The sequence below is a fragment of the Denticeps clupeoides genome, chromosome 7 (genome assembly GCF_900700375.1).
Source record: "Denticeps clupeoides chromosome 7, fDenClu1.1, whole genome shotgun sequence".
Classification (NCBI taxonomy): domain Eukaryota; kingdom Metazoa; phylum Chordata; class Actinopteri; order Clupeiformes; family Denticipitidae; genus Denticeps; species Denticeps clupeoides.
This window is the reverse complement of record NC_041713.1, coordinates 5,712,406-5,725,192: the sequence shown is the minus strand read 5'-3', so window position 1 is coordinate 5,725,192 and position 12,787 is coordinate 5,712,406. Positions and strand designations below refer to the sequence as shown.

Genomic DNA, 12,787 nt, shown 5'->3' with positions numbered 1-12,787 from the left:
TCTCATCTGTGTGTGTGTGTGTATGTGTGTGTGTGTGTGATCTGAAAATTGTATCGAGTGTAAAAGGGAGGGATGGCTGATGGGAAAACAGCGGGAGAAAGAGAGAGAAATGGAGGGAGGGATGGAGTGGAAACTGAGGTTTCCTGTCTGAGGAGGCGGCTGGCTGGGTGGGGGCAGAAACAGAAATCTCTCCAGCTCTCTCAGTGTGTGTGTGTGTGTGTGTGTGTGTGGTTTGGGTGTGTTTGTGTCAGGGGAGATGGGGTCAGGCTGCCAGAGAGAAAGGGAGGGAAGAGAAGAAGAAAAAAAAAAACAGGCGGGTGGTGGTGGTGTTGGGGGAAGAGAGACAGAGCTGTAGTGGATCAGAGGGGAAGGAGTGGTGAGAAAAGGCAGCGCGGCCGTTCCCTCCCCGCACTTTCTGCGCCGTGAGTGTGTGTTTATCTGTGTGTGTGTGTGTGTGTGTGTGTGTGTGTGTGTGTGCGAGGGATAAACTATGCCTGTTAAAGGGTGGTAGTAGCCTAGTGGGTAAAACACTCGCCTATGAACCAGAAGACCCAGGTTCAAATCCCACTTACTACCATCGTGTCCCTGAGCAAGACACTTAACCCTGAGTGTCTTCAGGTGGGGACTGTCCCTGTAACTACTGACTGTAAGTTACTCTGGATAAGGGCGTCTGGTAAATGCTGTAAATGTAAATGCCGTTGCTGTGCAATAATTCGTTTTTAGAGCCGTGAGGTAACAGGTAACATGTGTGAGGTAACATGACCTCTTCAGAGATGTGTGGCCTGTGACATTGTGTGCGGTAGTGCATGTTAGTGTGTTGTGTGTGTTTGTTGTGAGGTGTGTGGTGGTAAATGTATTCCTGTGCTACAAAATGCAAATGCTACAACGCATTAGTGTGTATCAGCATGCAAGGTGTGTGTGTTCCCGACTGTGCTACAGACGTGTGTTGCTGTGTGTGTTAGAAGTGTCACAGGGAAGTGTCACAGGTGTGTCATTCCATGTCAGCAGTGTGTTTTTTAGTGCGTTCGTGTTGGGACCAATGTTACTATGTGTCAGTGTAAATTAAGGAGTGTGTAATAGGGTTGTGTAGAATGGTGCATTAATTACAGGAGTGTGTTAATGTGAGTGTGTATTTGGGATACCATTAACAATGGCACACTAATGTGTGTTACAGGCGGTGTTAGCATGTGAGGTGTGTGTGTGCCGCTCAGGCCTGGGCTTGTACTCCAGATGTTTTTCAAGGGACGAGGATCAACGGTCAAATTGTGCCACACGTTACAGACCCCCCCACCCCCTGTCAGGTTGCACAGGTACAGACACACTCCGGCCAAGCCCACTTTCACAGCATGGGCTCTTCCAGCCCGGCAGAGGCCGAGAAAACACACACACACACACACACACACACACACACACACACACACACACACACACAGAGAGCTCTGCTCAGACTGATGGGTGAGGAGATGAGTATGTGTTTGACCACCAACCAGGAAGTGACATCGGCACTGCACTGACCACTCACTGCATCGGTTGTTAAGAATTCTGAGAGTAACGGAGCCAGTGGGCCCCACTCGTCATTTCGGAGTGGAGAAACCAGAGTAGAGAAGATGTGAGCTACAACGTAAATGCTGGTCATGTGACGATAACTATAACGAAATATATCATGTAATATTGTTGACAAATACAAAATCGATAAAAACAAGACGAGACATTATTTTCTCTTGATTAATTGCGTTATTATTTTTATTATTCTTATGCAATATATATGTTTCTTGTGTCATCCAGATGACATCACTTCTACAATCCTGATTTGTGGCATAATTTAATTTCATTCGATTTCGGAATACGTGAGTTAGCAGATGGCTGGGAGAAAAAGACGGAGCAACTTTGGATGCACTTTCTTTACAATGAAGTGGAAAAGAAACAGCATGTTTGGTTGGAAAACATGAAAGAAATCAGAGCCGTGTCTGGATAAGATGTAGAGTATTCTTGAGTAATAAGAATATAATAATAAGATAACCTTGTATTCTTAAATGGGACTGGCTGAAAGTAAATGTACTATATTGACTGGATTAAGCAGAATTATATATATAAAAAAAAGAGACTAAAATACAATTTTCATTTAAAAAAAACTGTCATCAGTTTTCGTTGACTGAAACTAGATTAAAATAGTTATGGATAATTCTGACAAGAAATAAGACTAAAATGGTCAGACTTATAAAACTAATAAATGTATATTACTTTTAACAGGTTCCTGTTAACCAAAATTATGTTTTTTTATATCCCTGTAGTCCCTGGAAGACAGGTGGCTTAACAAATCAAATAAAAAAAATGAAATAAAATAATGCAATAAGCAATATTTTCAAACATGTATTTGAATTAGTTTTTTTAATGGGGACGTCATCTTGTATTCAGCTTCTTTATTATGAAGTTCTTTAGGATTTCAATAAATCAACCAGACAGTATAAATACGAGATCAATTAAAAAGGCTTCGTAAATAAAAATGACCCACGTAACCAACAATATTATTAGTGCAGTCCAGCAGATATGCAGAGACCTCAAGATCCAACAGAGAGAAATTTTTGAATTGAGAATGAAGTTGGAGACAGTGTCTGAGAAACAGAATTAGCTGCTGGTGGACTTCCGTTGGAAGGAGATTGCCCTTTTGCATCAGGAGCAAATGACTGAAAGTCTATAGAAAGAGATGAAGATCATGAAGGCTGAGATGACCAGTATGAAGTTATGGGCTCAGGAGATTTGTACTGAGACTAAGACGAGGCAATAGCTAAGAAAGGAAGCCAGGTAACAATTAAAGTAAAATAATAGTAAAGGTTTAAAGAAAGTAAAAAAGAAAAAGAAAAAATAAAGAAGTTAATAACCACAAATTGATTGTGAGAACGAACTAGCTTCATGAAGAAGCACAACTTCTGTTTTTTTAATTGTTAAATTCTTTAGGACATTCACTGTATTTACTGGACACACTCACATCCACTGGCACTAGTGTTGTTTATGACAAAATATCTTCATCAATGAAGACAAGACGTGAAAAGACGAGATATAAATGGTCATGTGACGATAACTATGTCTTTTAAATTTTGCTGTTGAGATGTTATTTCCTTTTGTTTAATCACGTTATTCTGCTCTTTGTAATGGAATCTTCCAAAAATAAACCCATCCATATGCGCTCCAAGCTTCTGTTTCATTCTTCTGTTTCAATGTTACAACATATTCGCAACTTGTAAATATGTTGTAAAACACACATCAGATGAAATCATCCAGATCATATATTTAATATTGTTGACAAATAAAACAAGACTAAATATGGTTTTCAGGGGCCGTGGTGCCCTAGCGGTTAATGAAGTGGCCTCGTAATCAGAAGGTTGCCGGTTCGATGGTGCCACTGAGGTGCCACTGAGCAAAGCAATGTCCTCACACACTGCTCCCCGGGCGCCTGTCATGGCTGCCTACCGCTCACCAAGGGTGATGGTTAAGTCACCGTGTGCTTTGCTGCAGTGTTTCACAAAGACAATCACTTCACTTTCACTTTCTTTCATATATCTACAGGCAATCAAACCACCTGTCCACTGAATCCAATGCCCTCCACAATACTTCAAACAATCTCTTCTGACCTTACTACTACTACTAATTTCTTACATCATAAATGGTTCAATTACATCTGGTCATGTAATATCTGTCTTTAAAACAACCAGGGTTCTTCCAATCCTGAAGACCAGTGTCTCTTGTCTCATTTCTTTCTAAAGCGCTGTGTCTACAATCAGTTATCACTTAATCTATCTCAGAACAGAATCCTAGATCCCAACCAGTCTGCCTTCATAGAAGTTCATTCTACACAGACAGCCCCTTCTGGCTGTTTCTGAGAAGCTATATGTGGACAGATCAGAAAAAGTCTCATCTGTTTTTATTCTACTCAACCTCTCTACAGCATTTCATACAGTTAACCACTATACTCTCTTGTCCATCTTGAAGAGACTTGGAATTCAGGGGTTTGCTTTCTACCATGATGAGTGGTCTTATCAAGTGACTTGGAAAGGATCCACATCTGCTTCACACAGACTCTCAACTAGTGTCCCTCATGGCTCAGTACTCAGTCCTCTCCTTTTCTGTCTATACACAAGATCACTTGGTGAGGTCACATGGATTATCCATACTGCTATGCTGACAACAGACAACTCCTCTTCTCTTTTCCTCCCCTCAGATGTACATGCATGTCTAACTGACATTTCATTCTGAATGGCAGCCCATCCAACCTTGTTTTAATTATAAATGGGTTTGTCTAAAATAAATAGTTGCTTTTGTCTGTTCTACAAGGTGCTTGTACTAAATTGACTGGGTTATAGAAAAAAAGCGATTAAAATACAGTTTTCAATGACTAAAATTATTCTAAAATGTCAGCAGTTTTTGTTGACTAAAACTAGACTAAAATAGTCATGCATAATTCTTGCTAAAATAAGACTAAAATGCTCAGAGTTTTAGTCGACTGAAACTTTACTAGAGTAACAATAAAACAACTTAATAACTTAATAACAATAAAATAACTTAACAATAAAAATAAAACAGGCCAACAATCTATAATTGTCACTGCGGGCCAACTGGCTGATGCTAACGTCACTCTCAAACATGCCGTTACACTATTTTGTATTGCATGCAATGTTGTGGTGGAAAACAACATTGGGCAGTGGTGGCAGTGGTGGCCTAACAGGCAGTGGTGGCCTAGTGGTTAAGGAAACGGCCCCGTAATCAGAAGGTTGCCGGTTCGAATCCCGATCTCCCAATGTGCCACTGAGGTGCCACTGAGCAAAGCACCGTCTCCACACACTGCTGGAAATCCTGGATGGACTGTATAGAGCTCAGTGTGAGGTTTGACAAGATTTTGCTGGTATCAGAAGTTCTTCCTGGCCCAGGAGTGAAGAAGTTACAAACAGATCTTCAAACTGCACTAGGTGTGGGTAGACAACTGCTGGAGGCCAGATGGGAAGCCATAAAAAATGGCTTAAAGACATTTTTCACAGGGTGAATCTACAATGAACTATGACAGATATCCAGGAGGTGGCAGGCCACGTAGTTTGGCATACCGTCCACCAGGTGCATTGCGGCAGGTGAACTGGCGGTCTGAAGCAGAGGAGAGGTTCAATCTTTACGAAGGACTCATTTGACCACGTTGAGCACACCCACATAGCCGGGTCCGTTTTTCTCGGTGTCCGAAGGCATGGGCAGACCCCTGGTTGACACCTTCACATGATACCCTGGAATGTAGAGTAGGTCCGGCCTCCATCAGCAGTTGGCTTGGTGACTCATGAAGGTGGGTGTGCGGTCCAGCGCTCGTTGGACCGGTGGACCAGTGGTGCAGGCAGGGAGCGGTAGGGACTGTGGGCGGAGACTGACAGAAACAGCCCTACCTGGATGCCGGGTTCGTGGATGGACAGCCATGGGTAACCCATGACTATCGGATTGTGAAGCGTGATGTTGAGGGTAAAAGTAAATACCTTTTCGTCAGTGGCGCCATTCCTGAGGTGGATAGGTGCAGTGTAGAGGTACTCGTGGCTGGTCCTCAGGGGCCGTCCATCCAGGCCTGTGACGGCTCTTGGAGGGTCACAGCAGACCGCAGGGAAATGGAGATGGCGTAACGAGGGCTTGACAGAGTTCAGCGTCTTCTGAAATGAGTCGGTACTGGGAGTGTCAGTCATCAAGAGGAGCAGGCAATTGGTTGGGACCATTGAGGGAAAAAGGGTAATTCAAAAGTGGGCGTTGAGACATCAAAATGCCAAAAACACAAGAAAAACAGTCCAGCAAGATAAGGCAAAGTCAGGGGAAAAGGCTTAACAGGAACAAGTAGAAATCCACAATGATGAGCGAACAAGGAACAACATGGCTGCCAGTCCTTTATAAAGAACAGCAACCTGGCTTTGTCTACTTCCGGGTCGGTATCCCTGGGGACATCTGCGCACCCCCCTGCAGGGGTAGTGGTGCGGGAAACGTGACAGAAGGTCACACCCTGGTTTTAGTTCTTATATAATACAGCATATAATTTGTCCAAATATTACCACAATCATGCATGGACCACTGGGATAACCTTTTCCTGAACCTGCACCTGCATTGACATGTTAAATTTCCTTAAAAACCTTTTAATAAGCTCATTGGGGGGACAGACACATGAGAGCTGGAGGAAAATCACTCAACAGGTATCAAACACACTGATCAAAGGCGTTCGGTTCCACGGACTGAAGGATGTTTATTTTGACGCAGAAGGCAGGAATGTCAGTGACAGCTTTTTCCCCCCAAAGAAGGGGAGGAAATGATCCAAGCCTGGAAATGCGTCTGCGTCCAGAAGCAAAAAAAAATCTTCTGTTTCACCCATTTTCAGCATTCCACATTGTCAGTGTGGTCTCAGTGTGCGTCTGTGGCTTGCACTGATTTGCCGGGATGTTTTTTTTTTTTTTTGTGGAGATACATTTTTGTTGTACCTCCCTAATCGAGAACACCACATTCACTGGGTTAGGGTTATGTCTGGTCGGGATTGGACGGAGGATTTGGCGTACTAAATGGAATAACTTTACAGAAAAAACTAAGCACTGTCTCATTCACAAGGACAAATTTTAACCATTGCTGTTTTCACGTAGCACTCAATGTTCTTGGAATGTACTATGTTCTTGTAATTCCAAAAACAGAAAGTGAGGTAAAAAAAAACCTAAATGATATGTTCATATAATTTCTCGGTGGTGGAATGTATACAATTTTTCATGTTGTGTTGTAAGTTTAGTCGATTATAATTACCTACATTTTACACAACCTCACAAGATTAATGAAAACGTTTTTTGATAAAGTGACAGTGTGTACTTTCCACTCTACAATCTTTTATAACAGTTTTTATAACATACTGTATTGGCCAAAATATAGTACAACCCCCTACAAAATTGTTACAGAATATTGTATTTCGTGCAAGCTATTCGTACAGGATTTTTGGTCTGGACTGCAAATATAAAGATGACCAAATATCTCTCATTTTGTTGCGTTTGCTTAAGAATAAAGGCTAATATGGCACTTGTAATTTTAAGAGAGTATGTTATTCTCCTATTACAAGTAAAAAATCTCAATGTACTGAAACCAGTACTGTTGTCTAACTGCTGGAGCATTTCAATGTGCATATAAATTATACATTAATCTTATGTATGATAAAGACATATACATTTAATGTGTGATTTAGCATTTTAAACAGTGATCGCAAAATGCAAAAAGAATGCAGTGGGTTGCGACAGGCTTTTAAACTCTTCAGACAGACAGGGAGGTGGGTGCGGCCATGAGCTCTGATAATTAAAATAATTAAGTCAAGACAGTGAGACAATGTAGTCAACAGCAGACTGCAACCAACCGAGAGAAATGGCAGACCAGTCTCCAGTCCTCAGTACTCTTCAGATTAAAATGCATGTGTATTAGTGTAGTTTTGCGTATACATATGAGTATGTATACGTGATGTCTCCTCCCCGCCGGTGGTCTGAACTCTCTGACACTGCGGCTCCTCCCACTCACCACTCCACACATGGACCCATGCCAAATAGACACATAGTACCACACAAACACACTCACACAGTGTGGTGCTAAATAGAGCTGTGTGTGGTAGGGGTAGTATCGTCTTGGGTGTTGTACCCCTAGGCCGTTGCGAGAGTGTGTGTTGTGTGTGTGACAGAATGACTGGCCATCTGGACTGGATTGTAGACATTCCACCAGATGAGTGTGAACAAAGGTCAGTGTGGGGGGGTCATGGGTGAAAAAGCATTTAAGAGTGTGTGTGCATGTGTGTGTAATATTTTTATTGCATTGGTTTCAGTTCAGTTTAAACTGCAAGCGATGAAAAGTTTACACTCCTGTACAGTTTAAAGCTAACGTGTTCTTCGGCTCTGTCTCACACACAAACATAAATTCCATCTGTCGCGACAGTGTTAGGATGGGTGTGTGTGAAGTGGACCTTTGTATGCACGTCTGCATGACTCGAGTTAACGTTAACTCAGACTGGAATAGCAGTGCGCTCGCTGAGTTGACCCAGGTCATGTGACCCAGACACACTAAACTCAGGAATGGAACCCCTGAGAGAGAAAAGTTTAAAGTATGGAAAATGGCCACACCCACTCCTGCCAAGGCCACACCCTCTACATCTGCAGCTTCATCTGCCATTTCTACTCACATTCATTAATGTACGCCCATTAAAACCATACAAACATATTTCTTAAATGCACACTTTAATGCAATGTGTCACATTCACAAAACCACTAAAAAGGTCACAGTTACTGTACAGTTATGCTAATCACTATATTACTTATATGATAAAATTCATCCTTACGAAACAAACTTGTCAAAGTATGAATGCGACTGACAACAGTAGAATAAACTTTATTCTGCATATATGATACCAACACCGGAATTAAGTACTTTGTGTCAAAATTGTTTGAATTGGAATTTTGATAAATTCCAGAAATTTTACAGATTGCACATGAAGATCAGCATCGGTTTTCTTGTCATGCAATTGTATGAATGTGTCTCTTGGGCCAGTGGACGTTACATGCATGGAAAATGAACTCTGCAGGGTTCAGTCTGCGGCTATCAGCATTGTTATTCCTTTTTTAGGCCTGAGTGAGACGTGTTTAAAAAATACATTTGCATAAATATGCAGGTTACTTAAGTTGGGGTCAGTTCATTGTCCTAAATATATTTGCATCGCCCACGCTGTTTTTCAAAAAGATGCTAATGTACTTTTATATACAGCAATTTAGACATATTTTTTTTATTAAAAATGAATATATTTTCTCATTGTTTTTCAGGTGGTAGGACGCTGGGCTGCAGCCATGCTGTCACTGGATGAGCCGCTGGACCTGAAACTCCCACGAGGGTGCGGCAGTGGGCGGGACAGAGGGCCCAGGTCGCCCCCGCCCCTTCCCCCCTCTCCTATACATGCGAAGCGGCCGAGACAACTGCGCATGACTGACGATGGGACAGCGGTGATCATTCCTGCCACGCCTGCCTCCCCTCACACAGGTGGCCTACAACAAACACTCAATTAAATTGTGGAAATTAACAAAGGGCATTAGTGTGAATTTAAGGACAGTCCCTCTCATCTTGGCTTTATTTTGTTAAGACTAACACAATTTATGTTATTGTACATCAGAGACGCTTCATGTGTTGCTGAACAGAATTGTGGGTTTGTTGCTTTGCAAGTAGCAGTGCGAGCGTTAGCCAATTGCATCCATTTATGCACATTTCAAGCGTTAAAGCTAGCCAATCACGTTGTGATTGCTTAAATGTTATTTAGGGCAATCACAGCAGACATGGCCAATGACAAGTGTTACCGCAATGTGACTCCAGCATTAGAGAGACAATTTCACACTGGAATCGTGTGCTTTGCGTGTGCATTAGCATAAAATAAGTTTAAGTTTAAAGTGTAAAGATGTTATTGTCATTGCACAATCATAAATTAAGGTCCTGCCCACACAGGGCAAATACCATAAAAGAATAGAAGTTTTAAAGCTAGTAACAGCAAAGACAGTCATCGTGTAGCTCTGGTACCACACAGAGATCTGCATCCATATGCACACCCAGGAACTTAAAACTGGGCACCCTCTCCACACCCTCCCCGTTGATGTAGACGGGTCGAAGGTTGGCGTTTTTCCTCCTGATGTTGAGGTTTTCGAGGTGTTAAGGACCAAGTTGAGTCCCTCTGGACCTCCTCCCTGTACGTTGTCTCATCGTCATTGGAGATGAGCCCCACCACAGTGGTGTCATTTGTGAACTCGATGATAGCATTATTTGGTTGGGCGCTGACACAGTTGTACGTGTGCAGCGTGTACAGTAGAGGAGATCGAGATCTAGTGTTAATGCTGAGGGCTGTGGAGACGATCAGAGAGAACATCTCTAATCCAGCAGCAAATGGATAGGGGATGGCCAATGTCCAATCAGTCTGTTCGGAAGTATTGTGTTAAAAGCTGAGCTAGCATAGCGCCCCTGCCGTTCCAGGTGGGAGATGGTAGGGTGGAGCGCTGTGACGATGGTGGCATCTTCAGTCGATCTGTCAGCTGTGTACCATGCCTGTTAGCTCAGGCGTGGTGGAACAGAGGACTGGGACAATGAAGCGTTGGTCAGTGCACTCCCCGAGGACCCTCCCAGTCACCCCGTCCGGTCCAGCAGCCTTCCTAGAGTTCACCCCTCACCTCGTGCTCCTGCAATGTGAAGCTGGGACTGCTGCAGACTGAGGTCCGGGCGAAGAAGTGGCTTAGTCTACTAGCCTGCCAAAAAGAGTATTCATACACGCCATGACAAAATAATTAAATTATTTTCTCAACATGTAAGACAAAGTGACCCTTTCTTACAATCATGGTCTAGAATTTTTTTTTTTTAAATGATCTTAAAAAAAAATTAAATTCACACCACAATATTATCACCAAACAAACGGATAAACTCACACTCACGCCTGATCTTTACTTATTACTGTGTGCATTTCACAGGAGTTCCCATGGTGCCACAGGAGAAGCCAGAACCCCGTACACCCCCTGCAGTGGACCTCAGCATGTCCCCTTCCTCACGACACACACCCTGCTCCCCTGAACTGTCCAATGGGAATGGAGTTTCTCACATCCTCTCTGCAGTGAGTTCACACACATACACAATTCGGTCCACACAAGGAAAAACTAAAAGAATCAAAAGGTTTGGTTTTGGTTACTGAGGTTTCGTTCAACATTTACATTTACAGCATTTACCAGCCACCCTTATCCAGAGCGACTTACAGTCAATAGTTACATGGACAGTCCCCCCCTGGAGCAAGGGTTAAGTGTCTTGCTCAGGGACACAATGGTAGTAAGTGGGATTTGAACCTGGGTCCTCTGGTTCATAGGCGAGTGTGTTACCCACTAGGCTACTACCACCCTGTTCAAGTTTCGGATGGACATTAATTACACATTTAAAATACATTTTTTACATGCTCAAAACAAACGTGTGACTGTGCGAATGCAGTGAGATATGTGGATTGTGTGGCTGTATTTTTTTGACCCTTAAATCATTAAGAGACACAAGAGCGGCATGGTGATCTTAACAAGAGGCTCCACGCTGCCACTGACTCATCTGTGTGTGAGTGTGTGTGTGTGTGTGTGTTCTTATAACGATCAGCAGACTGGGATCATTAGTAACACTGTGCTATTCTTCTGCAGCTTGGTCTCAAATACATATACACTAGTATATATACATGCACACACACACGCACACTTATCTCATGCAGCTGAGCTCACACACATTGTCTGTGTCTCTTTAAACAAGCTTCTCTCGCGCGTTCTCTCGCTCCCCCTGTCTCTCTCTCTCTCTCTCTCTCTCTCTCTCTCGGGGTAAATGAGGTGATAGTCTCAGACATGCAGACCAAATGGCCCATAATTCAATTCAGTCCTGATAGCCCAGATTATTCTGTGGCTGGACCTCCCTCTGCAAACAACGCGCCCATACACTTTCAGGCAAGCAGACACGCACAAACACATGCACACACTTCCACTCCTCCTTGGTGTGCAGTCTGTCCACTTTGGCCAAAACAGCATAAGCACAATAAAGATTATGTCGTCACTTCTGATGAAATAACACTGAAATCTGGATTTTCCATAAACAGAAGCCTAAAAATAGCCTTCACTCTGGACAACGTGGATCTGGATTTTGGTCAATTATTCCATACTTCGCTGGATTCTAATGTGGCTCGGCACCTGTACTAAAAGTACATAATTGTACAGGGGCAGTGGTGGCCTAGCGGTTAAGGAAGCGGTCCCGTAATCATATCAAGGTGCCACTGAGCAAAGCACCGTCCCCACACACTGCTCCCCAGGCGCCTGTCATGGCTGCCCACTGCTCACCAAGGGTCAAGGCTAAAAGCAGAGGACACATTTCGTTGTGAGCACTGTGTGCTGTGCTGTGCTGTGTATCACAATGACAATCACTTCACTTGCACTTCACTTTTTAAATGAGAAAATAAATATGTATCAGGTTGTGCGCAGTTGAGTTAAAATAAAGGTTAGGCAGTCTGGGTTGCATCCATATCAGACAATTTTACCCTTCCTACACCCAGCCTATCCCTTTCTCTGTCTCATGACATCTCACACACTTTTCCACATGTACCCAGACTCAGTGTGAGTGTGTGAGAGAATGCGGCTGAGTGTATTTAATGAGATGGAATGCTAATGTGTGTAAATTGCATCCAAATGAGAGATGCTGACAAACATTGTGTGTGTGTATGTGTGTGTGTGTGTGTGTGTATGTGTGTGTGTGTGAGACAGGACCTGCCACATATCCAGTACATGGACGGCGGCGCCTCTTCTCAGCCATTCCAGTTCTTTGTGCCGATTGGTGGAGGGGGCGGGCTTCACCTGCCATCCTCAATGTTCATTGGCCAGCCCAAGGATAAACGGACGTCCCCTGATCTCTCTGCAGATGAGCAGCTGGCCTGCCGCTGGAGGAAGGTGGGCAACTGGAACTCACACGTTCAAGAGAAAATGCTGAACTCTACAGATGTAATCGTGCTGCATTTCAGCATTTATCAGACGCCCTTTAAAGGGACAGTCTCCCTGGAGACACTCAGGGTTAAGTGTCTTGCTCACAATGACACAATGGTAGTAAGTGGGGTTTGAACCTGTGACTACCACCATCTTGTGTCTACAGATTCATTAAATGCTATTTCATGTTGAACACTTGTTAATTAATGTATGTTTATGGCAGTGTGTTCAGAATACATTGCCATAAATTAACATACATTTAG

General features: G+C 43.2%; 1 protein-coding gene across 1 annotated transcript in view; it reads left to right on the top strand.

Annotated features, from left to right (window-relative positions):
• The window catches only part of glis2b (GLIS family zinc finger 2b), a 31,936-nt gene that overhangs the window by 14,369 nt on the left and 4,780 nt on the right, over positions 1–12,787 (top strand). Inside the window, exons 2-4 of the mRNA XM_028986932.1 lie at positions 8,832–9,045; positions 10,509–10,648; positions 12,309–12,491. Of these exons, the coding sequence (XP_028842765.1) occupies positions 8,856–9,045; positions 10,509–10,648; positions 12,309–12,491 (513 nt within the window). The 5' untranslated portion in view covers positions 8,832–8,855. The remainder of the gene's footprint in view (positions 1–8,831; positions 9,046–10,508; positions 10,649–12,308; positions 12,492–12,787) is intronic.